Genomic DNA, 22,068 nt, shown 5'->3' with positions numbered 1-22,068 from the left:
ATCACTCTGTTCTACTGCATTCCTCAATGCTCTACCATTTACCATGTATGTCCTATTTTGATTAATCCTACCAAAATGTAGCACCTCACACTTATCAGCATTAAACTCCATCTGGCATCTTTCAGCCCACTCTTCTAACTAGCCTAAATCTCTCTGCAAGCTTTGAAAACCTACTTCATTATCCACAACACCACCTATCTTGGTATCATCTGCATACTTACTAATCCAATTTACCACGCTAACATCCAGATCATTAATGTATATGACAAACAACAATACAGATCCCTGAGGCACAACACTAGTCACCGGCCTCTAACCTGACAAACAGTTATCCACCATTACTCACTGGCATCTCCCATTCAGCCACTGTTGAATCTATTTTACTACTTCAATATTAATACCTAACAATTGAACCTTCCTAACTAACCTTCCAAGCAGAACCTTGTCAAAGCCTTACTGAAGTCCATATAGACAACATCCACTGCTTTACCCTTGTCAATTTTTTAGTAACCTCTTCAAAAAATTCTATAAGATTTGTCAAACATGACCTTCCACGCACAAATCCATGTTGACTGTTCCTAATCAGACCCTGTCTATCCAAATAATTATATATACCATCTCTAAAAATACTTTCCATTGATTTACCCACCACCGATGTCAAACTTAGAGGCCAATAATTGTTAGGTTTACTCTTAGAACCCTTTTTAAACAATGGAACCACATGAGCAATATGCCAATTCTCCGGCACCATCCCCGTTTCTAATGACATTTGAAGTAGTTCTGTGAGGGCCCTTGCTATTTCTACACTACCTTCCCTCAAGGTCCTAGGGAATATCCTGTCAGGACCCAGAGACTTATCCACTTTTATATTCTTTAAAAGCGCCAGTACTTCCTCTTCTTTAATCATCATAGTTTCCATAACTACCCTACTTGTTTCCCTTACCTTACACAATTCAATATCCAGGTTAGAAATAATTATGTGTTTTTAGCCTGGATTTTGAAATTCTTTACCAAGCCATTTAAACAAGGCTGTTGCTCTGTTATGACTTTGTATAATTGAGAATATTTCACAATTTTTCAAAACTGTGTAGGATATATTAGGATATCATCATATTTTCAGGCAATGTCCAGGTGTGCAAGGATTATCAGTTCTTGTGAGTCTTCTTGCTGGATATTTTTATTCTCCACTCTTGATGTCTTTGCATCTATATTCAAAACTGTTTTAAATGTGTTTACAACAGTGATCTTTATCAAAACTTCTATAATGTAAGAACATGAGATCCTGTGGTAGTTTACTGAATATTCTTAGTTGAACAATGGATTGTAAGGAAAGGAAATTGAAGGACCTGTGTATAAAAACTTGTATGGCATTTCTTTAAAGTACTCTGAATACTGGATGGCAGTTTGCCATTGAAGCATAACAAATGGAGTGGATGCTAGTTTTATGAACTTGCTACTAAATGTCCAGAAAGTAGTTTCTTTTGTCTTGCTTGTTTTGATTTATATGCTTGGACTTAGCATTTCAGCTAAGGATAATTGGATGATTTTACAAGCCTCAAGTTATGAAGCCTCTAAATTTGAAGTGAGAAGCTTTATGGTGGTGATGTGACCTTTTAATGCAATGTTATTTAGCTCTTCTATCTATTATTAAATAGGAATCAAATTTATTATCACTGACTTGCTTGATGTGAAATTTTACTGGGAATCTTACAAATGTGTACAAAAATATAGGTGGTAGGGTAGAGATATGTCTCTACCAAAGGAGGTATAAGGTGTTCCCACCTTTCACTAGCTTGCAGGTCACACTTGGGAAAGGTGTAGTACTTGCTTAGCCCCCTGATCAGGGTCATATGAAGCTATGGGAGCAGGTGGTGGATGGTCGTATGAGCAGCTGGTACGTATGACTAGTCTTGGTTATGCGACAACTGATACCAGGGAGACAATCTCTGAAGAATATTGATAATGGCTGGGATCATCTGTCTAGTAAAGACACTGCCCAGAAGAAGACAATGGCAAACTACTTTTGTAGAAAGATATGCCAAGAACTAACATGATCGTGGAGACCATGATCATCCACATCATGTGGTACAGCACATAAAGAAAGCAAGTTGTATAGTACAAGTAAACCTCTCTGATATGTGGTTTATAATTTGGCACATATTCATAAGTTAATATGAAGCATCAAAATAGTAAAATGTTAATTTTGTTTTTCATATACAGCCACAGAATATCTTGCTAACTAGCTCATCGCCATTGGGTGATATAAAGATAGTAGACTTTGGTTTGTCAAGGAGAATTGGAAGTGTTGGTGAATTAAGAGAAATCACAGGAACACCAGAGTACATTGGTAAGTTTTTTAAAATGTTTTTTTGTGTATCACTTTAAGATGTATTGAACCAATTCTTTCCTCTTAGTGGGGTGTGCAAGTGCCCACTTTGAACTAAAGTGTTGCAGTGCTATATCCAGTCTGCATATTCTTTTGAGTATGGCTCCCTGCTACACTTAAAAATTTATTTCCAAGAGTGCATATTTGATTACATTTTTAATATTCTTTTGTGGGTTGCAGGCACTGCTGGCAGGAACGCTATTCATTGACCAGTCCTGATTGCCTTTGCGCCACCCTCTGAAGGAACTCCAAAGCTACTTATGGTGTTCCAGGATTTTAACCCACCATGTTGAAAGATTATTTATATTCCCAAGATATAATGGCATGCATATTTGATGGGGAGTGGGAGGTATCTTGCAGATGGTTTGGCCATATATGCTTAATGCCCTTGTGAGTCTGCTGACTTGAGTTGCTGTTGAGAAATCCTTGGCTGTATGCAATTATGTCAGTAGTGGAGGTCTAATCATTTAAACTTCCAGGTGAATGCAGATAGCATCTAGGTACCATTCATATTAAGCTCCCTAAGTGAGGTTGAAAGTGTAATTTAGTATATCCCATGCTTGTCAATGATGAAATACATTCAAGGAATTGAGTGATATCACCACAGAATAACCAGCTTCTGTCTGATTCAAATATTTCTGACCAATACAGATCCCAAGGTTAAATAAAGGTAGAAAGTGATTCAGCAATATTTCACCTAAATTCGCATGAAGCTAATTAGATTCCATCTTGGTTGGAGATGGTTATTGTCTAGTACATTTATTAAATCAAGTCTCAATTTTGCCAAGGTCTTGCTGCATGTGGTATTCATTTGTTGAATTATAGGTTGAAATTAGCTGGACAGTTGTCAGCAAATATTCAGCTTTTGACATTAATGGAGAAAGGGCATTGATCATGTTGCTAGAGATGGCTAGGTATAAGATAGTTGGGCTCAGTCCCCGGGGGGCTCTTATAACTAGACCATTTTCTTCCAAAGAATTGAAAGCTTCTGATAGAAAACATTAATGCCACAATCAACCTGTCTTAATCTTTGAATAGCAAACACAAGGAAATCTGCAGATGCTGGAAATTTGAACAACACACACAAAATGTTGGTGGAACACAGCAGGCCAGGCAGCATCTATAGGGAGAAGCACTATTTACGTTTCGGGCCGAGACCCTTCCACCAGCATTTTGTGTGTGTTAATCTTTGAATGGTCACTTGGACAGCATATATTCAAATGTGGTCAAAATACAGGTAATCTAGAAAATGCTACCTTTTTGTAAACTGAAATTGTTTAAAGCTTTTCTGGGTATAATATCATAAATAAAATTTATTGCTATCCAAACACTGAAAAAGAGAATAGAAGGTTATTGTCATTGCTCAAGACAACAAGATTGCAGTGCCACTCCAGTCCGTGAAAAACAGATGTTCCAATGCATGTGGTACACCTTAATAATTAAAAAAAAATACCCATATTCACATGCAGCAAGTGACTTCAATAGTCCATAACATTCAAAGGCCATTGGCAAGCCAGGGTGTAGCATTATTCAGTTGCACAACAACCCTCAGGAAGATGCTGTTATTCAGTCTTGCTGTCTTGTATCTGTTTCTCCTACTGGATGTCAGGAAATTGAATAGAGAGCATCTGGGATCTTTAATGTGTTGTAGGCATTGAGGGTTGTAGATTGTCTCCGGCTTTGGTAGTTGAGTTCCAGTGATGTGCTGAGCCATCCTAATCACCCACTGGAGTGCTTTGTGATCTGTCTTGTTGCGGCGTGAGGCCACATTTCATTACATATGTTATCATCGCACATCAACAAAAGTTGGCTAGCAATTTTTGGGGCAAATTAGTTATTCTTAAGCACCACAGGAAGTATAATCCGGTATGGTTCATATTTCAAATATTGTGACCAAAAACCAAATTTGTTGTGTTGCTTTTTTATACAATCCTTTTTTTAATTCTCTGTCTTCAGCTGTGAAAACTATCATAGAATTCTTTCTTTTCTTTTTCAATCTTTTTATTAAATTTCATATATAAAAAAAACAACACAAAATAATGAATAGATTACAGATTCAATAAACTTGAGATTACATTAGTAATAGGATAATAATATCCTATTAAAACATCCATCAACAAAAGGTGCATAAATCAATCAAGTCTATGTAAATATATATGAAAAACAAAAATAATCGTCAAAAAAAGAAAAAAAAAAAAAATTGAAATTATATATGAGAAAAAATATATAATGAAAAAAAATACTAAACTAACACTAACATGGGCAATAATAACACTTTATAAATATATAAAGGTGTCAAGAAAAGAACTCCAGAACTCCATACCTGAACAAGTATAAGTAGAGAAAAGGATCTGAGATAAGCCAAATTAATTCATATGAAAGTGTCGAATAAATGGTCCCCAGGTTTCTTCAAATTTAATTGAAGAATCAAAGATAGTGCTTCTGATTTTTTCCAAACTCAAATAAGAAATAGTTTGGGAGAACCACTGAAATGTAGTAGGAGGATTTACTTCTTTCCAGTTTTGTAATATAGACCTTCTGGCAATTAATGTTACAAAGGCAATCATTCGTCTGATTGAAGGGGAAAGTTGATTGCCATCTTCATTTGGTATACCGAAAATTGCAGTAATAAAATGGGGTTGTAAATCGATATTCCATACTGAGGAAATGACATCAAAAATGTCCTTCCAATAGTTATGTAAAGTGGGACATGTCCAAAACATATGAGTCAATGAAGCCACTTCTAAGTGACATCTGTCACATTGAGGATTGATATGCGAATAAAATCGGGCAAGTTTATCTTTAGACATATAAGCTCTATGTACAATTTTAAATTGTATTAAAGCATGTTTAGCACAAATAGAGGAGGAATTAACCATTTGTAAAATTTTTTCCCATTTATCTGTTGATATATTACATCGAAGTTCTTTTTCCCATTCTTGTCTAATTCTATCCGATATTTCTGGCTGTATCTTCATAATCATGTTATAAATAAAAGCTACTAATCCCTTCTGACAAGGATTAAAAGTAAAAATCAAATCTGAAAAATCCGATGGAGTTGAATTAGGAAAAGATGGAAGAATTTTATGTAAGAAATTTCTAATTTGTAAGTATCTAAAAAAATTAGATTTAGGTAATTCAAATTTGTTGGATAGTTGATCAAAAGACATCAAAGTACCTTCAAAAAAAAGATCACGAAAACATTTTATACCTTTCCTTTTCCATATACTAAAAGCTTGATCTGTCAATGAAGGTTTAAAAAAAAAATTACATAAAATAGGGCTGTCCAAAGCAAAGTTTTTCAGATTAAAGAATTTGCGAAATTGAAACCAAATTCGTAGTGTATGTTTAACAACAGGGTTAGATATCTGTTTATTGAATTTGGCTAAATCAATAGGAAGAAAAGAACCAAGAACGGAAAATATAGAATATCCCTTAACCTCACTACATTCCAAATTTACCCACTGTGGGCACACAGGTGAATCCAAATCTAGTTTCCAGTACATTAGGTTACGAATATTATTCGCCCAATAATAAAATCTAAAGTTAGGTAAAGCTAGACCACCATCTTTTTTAGACTTTTGTAATTGCCTTTTGCTTAACCTAGGATTTTTATTTTGCCAAACAAATGAGGAAATCTTTGAATCAATATTATCAAAAAAAGATTTAGGAATAAAAATTGGTAAAGCTTGGAATAAATATAAAAATTTCGGTAAAATCATCATTTTAATAGCATTAATCCGACCAACTAATGATAAAAATAAGGGAGACCATCTAGTAGTAAGTTGCTGAATTTGATGAAGCATAGGTAAAAAATTCAGTCCAAATAAATCTTTATATTTCTTGGTGATTTTTATACCTAAATAGATAAAGTTATCAGTAACAACTTTAAATGGCATCCTATCACTCAATAAAGTTTGCGCGTTTAAAGGGAATAACTCACTCTTATCTAAGTTTAACTTATAACCAGAAAAACTACCAAATTGAGCCAACAAGGATAAAATAGCAGGAATAGACCTACTAGGATTAGAAATATATAACAACAAATCATCAGCATAAAGCGATAATTTGTATAACTTCTCATTACGGGTAATACCAAAAATATTAGGAGACTCACGAATAGCAATAGCTAAAGGTTCTAATGCAATATTAAATAATAAAGGACTTAAAGGACAACCTTGTCTCGTACCACGAGATAATTGAAAAAAAGAGGATCTATAATTATTTGTAAGAACAGAAGCAACAGGTTTATAATATATTAATTTAATCCATGATATAAAATTAGGACTAAAATTAAAGTTTCTCAATGCATTAAATAAATATGTCCATTCAACTCTATCAAAGGCTTTTTCAGCATCTAATGAGATAACACATTCTGGGGTTGTAGGTGATGAAGTATAAATTATGTTAATCAATTTTCTAATATTAAAAAAGGAATATCGATTCCTAATAAAACCAGTTTGATCTTCTGAAATAATCTGTGGTAATACCTTTTCTAATCTAATGGCTAAAATTTTTGTAAGAATCTTAGAGTCTACATTTAATAATGATATAGGGCGATAAGATGCACATAAGGTAGGATCTTTATCTTTTTTAAGAATTAAAGAGATAGTAGCTTCATAAAACGATTGAGGTAATCTCTTCTTAACAAACGCATCATTTGAAGATTTCACATAGCCAAGGAGAAAGCAATAAAGAAAAAGTTTTAAAAAATTCTACAATAAAACCATCAGGACCAGGAGCTTTCCCTGAATTCATTGATGAGATAGCCTCTCTTATTTCATCCATAGAAATAGGAGCATCAAGCAAGCTACAATCTTCATCTATCAGTTTAGAAATATTCAAATTATTAAAAAAATTATCCATCGTAAACCGGTCACCGTCAAATTCTGATTGATATAAAGATTTATAAAAATCTTGAAAAGTGTTATTGATTTCTTTATAATCAGTAGTTAAATTACCGTCTTGTTTACGAATTTTAATAATTTGTCGCTTAGTCGAAATAGCTTTTAATTGATTAGCTAACAATTTACCAGTTCGATCACTATGAATATAAAATTGAGCCCTAGTCTTAATTAATTGATTCTCAATTGAAGAAGATAATAATAAACTATGTTCCATTTGAAGCTCAACTCTCTTCTTATAAAGTTCTTTGGTAGGAGTAACGGAATAAATCTTATCAATTTCTTTAATTTTATCCACCAATAAAGCTATATCTGAATATCTTTGTTTTCTTTTACCAGCGGAATATGAAATAATTTGTCCACGAATAAAAGCCTTGAAAGAGTCCCAAAGTATTCCTTTATCAATCTCTTCATTATAGTTTGTTGAAAAAAATAAGTCAATTTGTTGTTTTATGAAGGTAATAAATTCTGGATCTTGAAGTAAAGTAGCATTAAGTCTCCAAGATCTAGTATTGATAGAAGAATCCGAAATCTTGATAGATAACTTCAAAGGCGCATGATCCGAAATAGCAATAGAATCGTATTTACAATCAATAACATCTGTTAATAAACGATGATCAATAAGAAAGTAATCAATTCTAGAATAACTATGATATACATGTGAAAAAAATGAAAATTCTTTACCTTTAGGGTTCAAAAACCGCCATATTTCAGTAATTCCAGAATCAACCATAAAAGAATTAATAAGTAAAGCTGATCTATTCGGAAGAGTTCGAATAGGTTTAGATCTATCCATCGAAGGATTCAAACAACAATTAAAGTCTCCACCCATAATCAACATATATTCATTCAAATTAGGAAGAGAAGTAAATAAACGTTTAAAAAATTCAGGACAATCAAAGTTTGGAGCATAAATATTAACTAAAACAACTTTCCGATTAAAAAGTGAACCAGTTATCAACAAAAATCTACCCTGTGGATCAGAAATAATTTCATAATGTGTAAACGAAATTGAGGCGTCTATAAAAATAGACACACCCCTAATTTTAGCGGTACAATTTGAGTGAAATTGTTGACCTTTCCAGAACCTAAAAAAACGTTGATTATCCTCCCTCCTAATGTGGGTCTCCTGTGCAAAAATAATATTAGCGTTCAATCTATGGAATACTTTAAATATTTTTTTACGTTTAATCGGATGATTTAAACCATTAGTATTCCACGAGATAAAGTTAATAGATTTATCCATCATACCAATATTAATTGTGTGTATCATAAAAGGTTAAAAAGACACATAACCCACAATTTAGGAAGAAGGAAAATTGATTCAGGAGCAACCGGAGATCCTGACACCTCAACAATATTAACAATTTAAAGTCAGCCCATAAACTAAAAGCAAAAAAATAAAAAGCAAAAGCATGAAAAAAGATCCCTCCCCCCTCCCCCCACCCTTTGAAAGAAAGCCAAGCGGCAGGCGCATAAACTAATACTAATATTACCCCCATTTCAAGATGGCAGCTCCATAAGAAAATTTTTTAAGAAAAAACTATATAACACCCCAATTAAAATATAGAGTTGCAAAAAAAAAAATATATATACATATATATATACCTACATATATATATATATATATATACATACACATACACATACACACCCATATCAGACAAATCAAAAAAAAAACTAAAATAGTAAAACCAGAAAGATCATTAATAAAAAAAAATGCACATTAAAGTTTAAAAATGTGATACACCTTTAAAAAAGGAATTCCATATTCAGATACAAAGATGACGTTTCACAAGCCAAGACTTATGGGAAGAAGAAACGACATTTTGAGAAAGCCATATTACAAAATATGAATATAAATTCAGCAATCTAATGAGAAAATATAGTAAAAAAAAGTTATCAAAATAGAATATTTTTATAAAAAAAAAAGATTTAATAGACACTACAACATATTTAAAAAAAAACTAAAGAAAAAGAATTCAAAACCTTTGTTCCATTTCTAAATACAGGCAAGCAAATAAACGCTTATAAAAAGTAAAGACTTATGGGAAGAAGAAACGACATTTTGAAAAAAATAATTCATTATTACAAAATACAAACGTATATAAAAAAAGGATATTATAAAGATTAAAACAGCATCTATAAGCAATAATAATAGTAAAAAAAAAAGACCCAGACCCATAGTTCAAAATAAGAAGTTATAACCCAACTTCCAGGGTTAAAACTTAAAATGAAATAACATCCTCTCTCCAAAAAAAAAAACCTTCAATGTAACTCATAGTTCAAGTTGCACTAGAGGATCGATGTTCTTCAACAAATTTCTTCGCTTCTTCAGGAGTGATAAAAAAGTGTAGACTGTTGTCGGGCAGCACCATTCTAAGCTTCGCTGGATACATTAAAGCTTGTTTAAAACCAAACGAATGAATCTCTGCCATCACTGGTTTAAAAGCGATCCTGGCTTTCATAACTTCATACGAATAGTCTTCAACTATTCGAAATGAATAATTTCTGTAGGAGATCATACCTTTTTTACGAGCTAATCGAATTAGAAGCTCTTTCTCACGAGGATAATGAAGGCGAACAATCACCGCTCGTGGTTTATCAGACACAGACGAAAGCCTCGCAACTCTATGAGCGCGGTCAATAACAGGTTCATTTTTCAAACCTTCACCACCGAAAATTTCCCACAGTAATTTAGAGAAAAATTCAGTTAAATCACCGGACTCAACTTTTTCGGGAATTCCGATGATGCGCAAATTCTGTCTGCGAGAACGATTTTCAAGATCAGTAATTTTAAACTTGTACTGATCTAAAGTTTTAGCAGTCGACTCTATCTTCTTCTCTAACACTTCAATTGTACGTGCTTTTTCACAAATTGATTGTTCAAGAGTCGTGATCTTATTTCCATGCTGTTGAACCTCTAACGCCTGCGACTGAAACTTAGTTTCAAGCGATTTAACAACTCCTTCAAGATCGGATATTTTCGAAGTAATCCTCCTTTCCAAACTTAACAGTTTACTGTCCAATTTACCTTCTAGTCTGCCTTCCAGAGCCGCAAATTTAGCATCCAGTTTATTGTCCAATTTACTTTCCATAACCGCAAATTTAACATCCAGTTTAGTGTCCAAAAGACCAACAATTGCGTCGATGGATAAAGGATCCTTAGCCGATTTCTTACTTGTAGCCATTTTAGGTTTGACAAGATTAGATCAACTATTATTTTAGGAAAAAAGGGTCAATCAAAGGTAGCAACTCATATGATTAAGTTCGAAAAGGTCTAATTAAAGGGTGATTATAGTTAAAAAAATAAAGAGCGCCTAAAAGGCAGATGCTTACGTCGCCATCTTGAAACTCCACCCCACTATCATAGAATTCATGGTGTTATTCTTGCAAAAAAGATTTTGATGTAAATGACAAGTACTATTTTCTCTTCTTCAAGTTAGTGTTAAGATACTAAAATACTGCAGGGTGGAAATGAATGTGTTCTGATGCAGGGTCATTAACCTGAAACGTAATTCAGTTTACTTTCACAGGTGCTATCTGATATAGAGAGTATTTCCAACACTCTTTGTTTTTACTTTAGATTTCCAGCTTCTGCAATTCTGGTTTTCTAATTAGTATCCTCTAGATTTGGAAATACCTCCTTCAGAGAGTATGTTTTTCCTTAATTAAGCTGAGGTAATGAATCTTGTGTATCTGTTTCAAATATCTAGTCACTGGTGGTGCTGAGAAGATAGAAGCAAACACAGTTTGAACTATCTCAGCAACAAACTAGCATTGGTGTATTGGATGGTTTTATTTTGCTAATCTTTTTTGCTCTGAATCCTTGAGATGCAGTGATTTTGCAGTTTGTTGATTTATGTCAGCAAACTTGTTCATTGTAGGAGTCTTGGGGCTTCATAAACCCCTTTACTGCTTCTCTTGCCAGCAGATCACCACTTTTCTTAGCCATTGCTGTCTAAGCAAAAATTCCTCTTTGCAGTCCCTATTTAACATTGCAGCAGCAACTAGCACTCAAAGCTAGAGAAGAACTGATGTTTTGAGGCATCTTATATTGAGACATTAAATTATTTTTAATGAAAAGAGGGTTAAAACAAACTTCTATCAATCGGATATTTATATAAAGAGAAGATTTTTTTTTCTGGTTTTGACTTTGTATTCTAAACCATTTTATAACCTGCTCATAAACTTCTTTTTCTTTGGCAGCCCCTGAAATCTTGAGCTATGAACCAATCTCTACAGAAACAGACATGTGGTACGTTAATAGTAACATGGGGTAAATTGTTTGCCTTGTATTCAAAAAAGAAGTGAGCTAAATTTTATGTATGGTAAATGTCTGCACTTATAGCTATCCAAGCCAAAAAATGGCAGACATTTCAGTATCACTAACCTCAAGTGATCTCTTGAAGGTCCAATATTGACATCAGTTCTTCCATTTCTAAACTTTTACCTCCACACTGGCATGGAACTATAACTTGAAAGTCATTAGTGCTTGAATTTAAGAGTGCTGTTTGTTTACCACTCAGATTTTCTCAAGAATTAACTGTAGTATTGCTCTTTAACTGTTCCGTATATCTGCCTTTCATTTATTTTATTGTTTACTCGTAACTGTAAGACCATTAAGATATAGGAACAGAATTAGGCCATTTTGGCCCATTAAATCTGCTCAGCCATTTCATCATGGCTGATCCATTTTCCTTCTCAGCCCCAGTCTCCTCTCTTCTCCCTATATCCCTTCATGCTCCGACTAATCAAGAATCTATCAACTTCTGCCTTAAATTTACCCTATCTCTTGGCCTCCACAGCCACCTGTGGCAATGACTTTCACAGATTCAGCACTCTCTGGCTAAAGAAACTCCTGCTCATCTCTGTTCTAAAAGGACACCCCTCTATTCTGAGGCTGTGCTCTCTGGTCTTAGACTTGCCCACCATAGGAAGCATCCTCTTCACATCCAGTCTATCGACACCTTTCAACATTCGATAGTTTTCAATGAGGTCACCTCTCATTCTTCTAAATTACAGTGAATACAGGCCCAGAGCCATCATACGCTCTTCATATGACAAGCCATTGAATCCCGGAATAACTTTTGTGAACCTTTTAACCCTCTCCAATGTCAGCATATTCTTTCTTAGAAAAGGGGACCAGAACTGCTCACAATACTCAAAGTGAAACATCACCATTGCTTTATAAAGCCTTGCTTTTATATTCTAGTCCTCTCGAAATGAATTCTACATCACATTTGCCTTCTCACTACAGACTCAACCTGCAAATTAACCTTTAGTGAATCCTACACAGAGACTCCCAAGACCCGTGGCATCTCAGATTTTTGAATTTTCTCTCCATTTAAAAAATAGTCAACCCCCTTGTTTCTTCTACCAAACTGCATGGCCATACACTTCCTGACACTGTATTCCATCTGTCATTTATTTGCCTATTTTTCTGATCTGTCTCTCTAGTTCCTCAAAGCTACCTGCTCCTCCTCCTCCTATCTTTGTATCATCTGCAAACTTGGCCACAAAGCAATCAATTCCATCATCCAAGTCATTGACATATTATGGAAAAAGAAGTGGTCTGAACACAGACATCTCCGGAACATCACTAGTCACTGTCAGCCAAAATCCATGCTGGTATCTTTCCTGTAATACCATGGTCTCTTAATTTGTTAAGCAACCTCATGTATGGAACCTTATCAAAAGCCTTCTGAAAATCCACCAATTCTCCTTTGTGTATCCTGCTTGTTATTTCTTCAATGAAGTCCAACAGATTTGTCAGGCAAGATTTTTTCTTAAGGAAATTTTGCTGACTATGGCTTATTTTATCATGTGCCTCCATGTACCCTGAAACCACATCCTTAACAATTGACTCCAACATCTTCCTAACATTGAGGTCAGACTAACTGGCCTGTAATTTCCTTTCTTCTGCCTCTCCTTTCTTGAAGAGTAGGGTGACATTTGCAACTTTCAATTTCTCCAGAACAATGCCAGAATCTAGTGTTTCTTGTTTTGTGTATGTTCTATTTAATAAGAAGCTTGATAGCTCTGTTTTTAAATGTGCGTAGAGAGCCTACCAAAGATTTTTGTTTCCTAAAAATTCTGCTAGTTTCCTTGCAGGATTTATGAGTTTTTACCATTTTCAATCTTTGTTAATAATAATCAGTGATTCATCAAGCCTTTGATAGGTTACATAAATGTTCAGAATAATAGTGAGCAAATAGTCTGAAGCAAATGCTGTAAATCCAGCCATCATTCCCTGAGATGCATAATGTCCAACTAGTTTGTAGTTATGACTATGCAACAGCCCCTAGTTAATTTATTTAGAGAACTGATTTTTATTAAACCTTAATTGAACATTTGTTCATTAATGTATTTGCTCATCTAGCATTGTAATGTAAGATAGTACAGGTCAATAAACAAATATGCTGTCTCTGTTTAAAACTGGAAGCAATTATTTTGAAGTTCTTTTAATTGTGGTATTTCAGTGAGATGTCAATACCAGGAGTTAAACAATGCATAAAATTTCAGTTTGCATTAAGATGGGCCATAAATGGCTGTGGATTCTGATTGATGAACATTCTCTTATGATTTACAGGAGCATAGGAGTGTTGGTATACATGATGCTGACAGGGGAGTCACCATTTCAGGGCAAAGATAAACAAGAAACTTTTCTTAATATCTCGCAAGTTAATGTTGATTATTCGGATAAAATATTTGAAGGCATCTCCAAAACTGCAATTGAATTTATTCAACAGCTTCTAGTCAAGAAACCTGAGTGAGTATGTAATTTGAATAAAGGAAGTGGTCAATTATTTTGGTTTCTTTTTCCCTAGCAAAACTAACTTTTTAATTTAAACATTTTAACAACCTTCATAAAGGAATATTAGCAATGAATCGCTGTTTTGTTTCATTTATTAAATCATATTAAATGTTCCATCATGATCTGCATTTCAAGCAGTACCATTAGTGAGAGAGAACATTTTTGTGGAAGAATTTAAATTTCGCTTAGGACATCTTTTGCCACTTACAGATTTTCAAGAAGCTGAGAATGTTATATTTTGGCATTAGTACTATTTTGTTGCATTTTAGCTTTCTAGAATCTGTAGGTTTTTCTGCTTTTCAATGTTTTCTTACCAGAAGTTCATGCTTTACTATTGGTGTCTATAGGAAAGGTACATTTTCTAATAATAGTTTCTTTTGATTTTATGCTTGATTTTTTTGATAATACTCAGCTAAATCTGTAGAAGGGTAGTTGAATTATGTGAATACTAGGGTTTAATAGAAATAATCTATAGTGTACAGCTGGACAGCATTTGCAGGAATAGTCTAAACCTATGGAACAGTGAGGAATTACATGTTCTGAGTTTCTGAGAAGGTGAGGGTGGATACTGGTCCTAGAGTACACCAAAATTAAATCATATGGATTTGAGATAGAGGTTATATGGTGGCATTTGAAAGCAAGGATCTTCTGGTTGTGCCTGGCAAAATTTGGAGGTCAGTTCTTGTTACAGGTGAGCATTTCATCACTGAGATATGTTTTAGTGTGGAAGAGAGGGGGAACACTAGGGATACATTTTGTGAGTCATTGTTTATGACAGAACATTACTTAGAAATGAAAGTACAACTTGAGATTTTCTGGGAGCATCACAAATGTATTGGTGTAGGGAGATGTGTATATCTAAATATGGAATTTTGAGTTTCAAAGGATCAAGAAACCTGTGGAGACAGCATTGGATGTAATGAGTGTTGGTAATTTTGGAGATTTGAAAGTGGATCGAGGCTATTCTAGAGTTAATGGTAGTTAGTGAAAGTTTGCATCGGGGGATGGGGGGAAGAATTGAAAGCAGAATCTCGGGTGAGAGTTATTGGTTCACTTTCAGTATAGAGTCTACATTTACCTGACTAAGAATTTCCTAATCAACATACAGAAAATGCTGGAGGAACTCAGCAGGACAGGAAGCTTCTATAGAAATAGATAAGCGGTCGACGTTTCAGGCTGATACCTTTCTTCAGGACTGTGAAAGAAGGGGGAAGATGCCAGAATAAAAATGTGGGGGAGGAGAAAGATACTAGCTGGAAGGTGATATGTGAAGCCAAGTGGGTAGGAAAGGTCAAGGGGTGGAGAAGGAAGAATCTGATAGGAGAGGAGAGTGGACCATAGGAGTAAGGGAAGGAGAGAGGATCCAGGGGGAAGTAACAGGCAGGTGAGAAGAAGTAGAAAGTCGGAGTGGAGAATAGAGGAATGATTTCCTTTCTTTTTTCATTCCATTTAATTCTGCATTAATTGGAATTGTTGATTTTCATTTTGGGAGGGGGGTTGTGGTGACATTTTTTTTATCCCTATCTGAATAAAAGGTTGAATCTTCTTATAAGATATATATCCTTTGTTATGCCTGAAGATACTTCTAAGCAAATGATACCTTTTGATTACTAGCAAATTTCTAACTAATCAGTGATGGGTTGTTCAGTTGTATTCCTCTTGCCTACTTAAGCTAGGTTAAATATTTGCATTGCAATTTTGCCAGTCATGCAACCAGGTGTTCTCACTTGCATTTCTCATTGAACTGTGATCACGATTCAGTTTGCCAGAATTTCTGAACTTAAAGTCAATTTCAAAGTAAATATATGTCACCATATACAACCCTGAGATTCCTGGTCTTGGAGGCATACTTAATCTATAGAATAATAAAAATAACAAAATCAGTGAAAGACTGCCCAGCTTGGACGTTCAACCAGAGTGTAGAAGATAACAAACTGCAAATACAAAAAGAAAGAAATAATAATAATAGATTAATATCGAAAACATGAGATGAAGAATCCTTGAAAGTAAGTCCATTGCTTATGGGAACGGTTCAGTGATGGGGTAAGTGAAGTTGAATGAAGTTATCCCCTTTGGTTCAAGAGCCTGATAGTTGAGGGTTAATATCTGTTCCTGATCCTGGTTGTGTGAGTCCTGAGGCTCCTGTGCCACCTTCCAGATGCAGCAGTGAGAGGAGAGCATACCCAGGGTGGTGGGGGTCCCTGATGAATGGATGCTGCTTTCCTACAATAGGGTTTCATATAGATGTGCTTAATGGTAGTGAGGGCTTTACTCGTGATGGACTGGGCCATATACACTACTTTTTTTAGGATTTTCCACTCGAGGGCATTGGTGTTTCCATACCAGGCTTTGATGCAGCCAGTCAATATCCTCACTGCTATGTATCTATAGAAGTTTGTCAAAGATTCAAATATCATGCTGAATCTCCAAAAACTCTGGAAGTAAAGGTACTGCCGTGCTTTCTTCTTGATTGCACTTGTGTGCTCGGCCCAGGAGAAGCCCTCTGAAATAATAACACCCAGCAGTTTAAAGTTGCTGACCCTCTGTTTCTGTTCTCCATTGAGGACTGGGTCATGGACCTCTGGTTTCTTCTCTTGAAGTCAATATTATCTCCTTGGTTTTGCTGATATTGAGGAAGAGGTTATTGCCAAATTTTCAATCTCCCTCCTATATGTTGATTATCACCACCTTTGATTCAGCCTACGACAGTGGTGTCATTAGCAAACTTGAATATGCCATTGGAGCAGTGCTTAGCCACGCAGTCATAAGCATAAACAGAGTAGAGCAGGGGTCAAGCACCCAACCTTGTGGTGTACCTGTGCAGATGGAGATCGTGGAGGAGATGTTGTTGCCAATCGGAACTTACTGGGTTCTACAAGTGAGGAAATCAAGGATCCAATTACATGAGGTGGTATTGAGACCAAGGTCTTGGAGCTTATTGATTGTTTTTGAGGGGATGATGGTATTAAATGTTGAGCTGTAGTTGGTAAAGAGCATCTTGATGTATGCATCTATGCTGTTGAGATGTGAAGAGCCAGGATTGAGTGAAAATCAAATTAGATGGCATCTGCTGTGGATCTGTTGCTCTTGTCGGCAAATTGGAGTGGATCTCCCGATGAAGAGTTTCGGCCCAAAACGTTGTCACTACCTCCTCCCATAGATGCTGTCTGGCCTGCTGAGTTCTGCCAGCATTTTGTGTTTTTTATTTATTTCCAGCATCTGCAGATTCACTCGTGGAGTGGATTTAAGTTGCTTCTTAAGCAGGAGTTGATATGTTTCATCACCAGCCTCTCAAAACACCGCTTCACTGTGGACTTAAGTGCTACTGCATGAGAGTTATTGAGGCAGGTCACCATGTTTTTCTTGGGTGATTTGAAGCTAGCTTGAAGCAGGTGGGTACCTCAGACGGCTGAAGTGAAAGATTAAAGTTCTCAGTGAACATTCCAGCACTGGGTCTTTAGTACTTCGTACCTCATCTGGGCTGGATGCTTTTTGTGGGTTTGGCTTCCTGAAGGCTTCTTGCATATCAGCCACAGAGACTGATATTGTAGGATCATTGGGGGCTGTGGGAGTTTATGATGGTTCCTCCATGTTTTGAGGGTCAAAGCAAGCATACAAGACATTAAGCTCATCTGGAAGTGAAGCCCTGCCACAACTGTTGAGCATCCTTCTTTGATTCTAGTTTCATCTGGAATTGCTACTTTCCCCATGAGATAGCTTTCTGGAGATCGTACCTGGACCTCTTGTAACTTCCTTGGTCACCAGACTTGAATGTATCTGATCTGGCTCTCAGCAGATTGTGGATCTCGTGATTCATTTAGGGTTTTTGAGTGAGGAACACTGAATGATTCTGTGGGGACACACTCATCTACATCTGTTTTACTAAAAGCTGTTACAGCCATGGTGTATTCATTCAGACCTACAGAAGAGTTCTTGAACACAGCCCAGTCCTCTGACTTGAAGAAATTCCATAGCTGCTCCTGTGCTCACCTCTTTGTTATCCTAATCTCTGGAGCTTTTCTCTTTAGCCACTGACTCTCTGCAGGTAGTAGAAGGATAGCCAAGTGATCCAATTTACTAAAATGCAGTCTGAGCATAGAACAGTAGGTGTTCTTTACCTTAGTATAGCAGTGGTCTAGTGTGTTGGGACCTGTGGTGCTGCATGTTTTATGCTGATGGTAATTGGGCAGGGTTTTCTTCAAACAAACCTAGTTGAAGTCCCCAACTATGATTTGAATTGTGTCATGGTGGACTTTTTCTTGTTTGGAGACAGCATCATGTCAAATCTCAAGTGCTTGATTATGGTGAGCTGCCGGTGGTATGTAAATTGTGGTCAGGATTATGGAGTAATAGAACTATGGAGTAATTATGGATTATGGAGTAATTTACCCTTGGGTAAGTAGAATGGACAGTATTTGACTGTTGGGTACTTAAGATTGTGGGGACCATAAGTTCGACAAAAACACTGCATCGGAGCACTGCTGAGAGTTTATCATGAAACACACACATTGCCTTTTCCCTTTTCTGAATCAGCAGTTAGTAAATTGAATCATTTAGTAAATTGGTTTGTCCGCTGAGTTTCTCTCAGACATAGAATACAACAGTCCCTCATTACCCTCTGATACAGCAATCTTGCCCTCAGGCCCTCAATTTTGTTATTTGCTAACAAGATGCTGGGTAAAGAAGCCTCATCCCTCTGCATTTAAGCCTGGCTTGATGTTCTTTTTTTCTGTCTCACTTCCAGCCATGGCGATGAACCTTTGTTTGCTTATAGGTGCCATATCTTCTGGTCTGCTGAGACCTTCAGATGATCATGAAATCTGTAGATCATTAAGTTGATTTAAAAGTACATTGGTTCGAGGGAGAGTACATGCCGCAGATTGCAGTGAGTAATTCGAAAGAGGGATACTTAAAAATATATTTGGAAGCATTGTCCGCAGCTCACAGAACATTGGTGTGGTTCACCTGTGCCATCATGACAAATTCAACAACATACAGTGTAAGAACATAAGATCATTAAATGGGAATGGTCTATTCAGCCCCTTGAGACTGCAATAGGATCTTCCATTATTGCTGGATTATCTTTATGACTTGTGGAGGATGTAACAAGGAAGATGGATTTCCTCTCTTTAAAAAAAAGTCATCTGTAATATTTCAAACCAATTCATCCAGTTCATCTTCCTTAGTGTTGCTCCTTTTTTTTGGTCATATATACTTATTGCTCAAGATAAATAAGTGGTTCTGGTTTGAGGAGATGCATTTATAGAATTCAAAGAAATTACATTGTTACCATTATGTTAAACCTCTGACAATTTAAAGGAATTGTGTTTATTTTCAGTTCAGTTTGTGAATTTGGTGGATTATTTGTTTTTTAAAGCATAGGAAAAGTACCCAACTACAGGTTAAGTAATCTGTGTAATCAATGTAGAGTTGTGCATTTAAAAATCATTTATATTGCTAATTACTTTATTTAACTAGTTTAGTTAATTAATCTGCCCTGGAATTGCTCAACTAGTTTAAGGCGTATATGTAAAATAGTTTATTTTTAACATAACCCTAAAAGCTACTCAAGGTGAATTTATAATTTCTGCATACTAAAGATACTAATTAATAAATAACAACATTCTGTTTATCTTGAAGGCACCGAACAAGTGCTGAAGCATGTCTTTTTCATCCTTGGCTGCAAACAGAGGAGATGATGAATAACCCTATACCAGAAATTGCACCATGTGTTTCACTGTTGGGGATGCAGTCCATTAAGTCTTCAGAGGAGAAGAATCCTATTCGATCACCCACGTTTGGGTCAGGCAGACATTTGAACAAAGAAAATATTTCTGAAGAATCATCAATTGTTCCCAAACGCTTCCGGTTTGATGATTCTTACAAAAATTGTCATGATATTACAGAGAATTGGTATTCTGAAACTGGTGTATAGACAGTTGAGGTGTAGGGCACTTTGGGGAAAACATTTGCATTTATGCATTGGTCTTAACCCTTTATAAAAGTGATTCTGATACATATAACATGTTGGTTCAAATGCCTCAATGTTGAATTCCATCTGTGACTCTTGATGGCCATTGCCTAGCTAGCATGTTCAATCTTTTTTTTAAAGGCATTTATATGGGGCAGTAATTATTGATTTGCACTAATCTCAATGGCTCAAAAATTAAAAAAAAATATATTTTAATAAAATGAGCTACAATTGCAGTTATGCTTGGGATAATAAGGACCAAAAAAAGTAATGTTTTGGAAGTTAAATGTTAACTTAATTCATTGTGCTTTAATAATTCATATAGTACCTAGGTATCAATACTACCGGGGGTGTTTTCATGCATTAAAGAAATGTGACAAGGTCCAGTGAATATTAGTGAATCCTTATATACAAATAGTTATCCAGAAAATTTATAGATGCATCTGCACTAAGAAGAGGTAATTGTTAAAGATATAATTTAGAAACTTAATGTTTAAGTATTTTCACAGGTTGATTGAAAACTTAAATATGTTGGAAGCTGTTAGCTATGTGTTTAAAGTTTAAGTTCTTCAAGGAGTAGAATTTGAGGCAAAATATAGTGATTCTCTGTAGATAGAATTGGTGTTGTAAACTGTACATATTTGACCTTTATAACAGGTCATGAAAATTTGCATAAAATGCAATATAAATTACGACGTTATTTAACCAGTTCCATGGCTAGGGTTTTATACTTGTCCACTCAGGATGTTCAGTCTGCTGTGCTGTATAAGAGAAATTACGTAGACTGAATGCAGAGGTAAAAATCCCTGGCATCCATATCCATCTGTTCAGAATAACTCTCAGCTATTTCCAAAGGAAGTCTTGAAATTGTTATCCTAATTTTTGTTGCATGTGATGATTCACCACATGATGATTAAACTGGAAGAATAAATGTTAAAAATATTTAGACCCTTTTTTTTACATGTATTTACATCAATTTTTACTTGGTTTTATCCTGGAGGTGTATGACATTAAATATTTTTTGAAGTAATAATGACATTTTAAGTAATCTGTAACAAATATTAAAATTATTTGGGAATATTACTTTCATATTTATAAATGGAAATTTTAATTACAGAGATAAGATTTTTATGTTTTTAAATATCCTATCAAAATTTCATATAAATATTCAGGAAGCCAGAATCTAGCTTAAAGTACAGAATGAATGGGAAAACACTTTTTTAATGGCTGCTATTAGCGGCCATGACGTTTCTGTAACCTTAGAAAAAATATTTTCTTAATGTGTTGTAATCTGGTGATTAACTATTGATACCCATGGTTGGAAATTATTTATTTTCTTAAAGTGTTGAAAATTGTAATAAAATCAGTTCCTTGAGAATCATTTTGTAATTTATTTATTTACAACAGTTTTCAAACAACATATTTCCAGTTTATAACATTTCTTTTCCTTTTGAAGTGTTACTTCAGGTTTTTCTGCAGCAATTTTCTGTATTACATCGTGGTTTTAAAAGCAAAAGCATTTAAAGAGCCGGCCAATAATCTCCATAATAGTCATATGTAATAATTTAAAATAATAAAAGAATGTTGGAATACCCAGCAGAGTGAGCAGTATCTGAACAGTGAAACAAATAGCACTTCAATGAAACCTTCATTAGAATTATGTCATGGTTACTTTTGTTCTTGTGCCTAGAGAATCAAGTATCTATTACTTAAGAAGCTCAGTTGTCAACCCTTATCTTGGAAAATTTTAATCTAAAATTTACGCTTAAGATAAAGATCATATCTTTAAAAAGATCAAAGTCACAATAGTGGATGTAGCAAGCCCAATAGGCATTAAATTATGTTTTTAATTTCCAAAAAGCCTGTTAGCTTTATGAATGTTTACAAAATTCATGTGGCAAGTAATCTTGAATTAATAGAATTAATTTGATTTTTTCTTTCGAAAGCCTGATTTTAAATTTGATGTTTAAGAAGTTGGAGACTGAAATCA

The 22,068-nt window shown here is 35.0% G+C and overlaps 1 protein-coding gene across 1 annotated transcript in view; it reads left to right on the top strand.

Moving 5' to 3' along the window:
- Positions 1–21,456, top strand: part of LOC132392691 (serine/threonine-protein kinase 17B-like) — a 37,419-nt gene extending 15,963 nt beyond the window's left edge. Inside the window, exons 4-7 of the mRNA XM_059966917.1 lie at positions 2,221–2,347; positions 11,500–11,548; positions 13,883–14,062; positions 19,748–21,456. Coding sequence (XP_059822900.1) covers positions 2,221–2,347; positions 11,500–11,548; positions 13,883–14,062; positions 19,748–20,042 — 651 coding nt within the window. The 3' untranslated portion in view covers positions 20,043–21,456. The remainder of the gene's footprint in view (positions 1–2,220; positions 2,348–11,499; positions 11,549–13,882; positions 14,063–19,747) is intronic.
- The last annotated feature ends 612 nt before the right edge of the window (positions 21,457–22,068 follow it).

This window comes from Hypanus sabinus, chromosome 4 (genome assembly GCF_030144855.1).
Source record: "Hypanus sabinus isolate sHypSab1 chromosome 4, sHypSab1.hap1, whole genome shotgun sequence".
NCBI classification, from domain to species: domain Eukaryota; kingdom Metazoa; phylum Chordata; class Chondrichthyes; order Myliobatiformes; family Dasyatidae; genus Hypanus; species Hypanus sabinus.
This window is presented reverse-complemented; position numbering and strand designations above follow the sequence as displayed.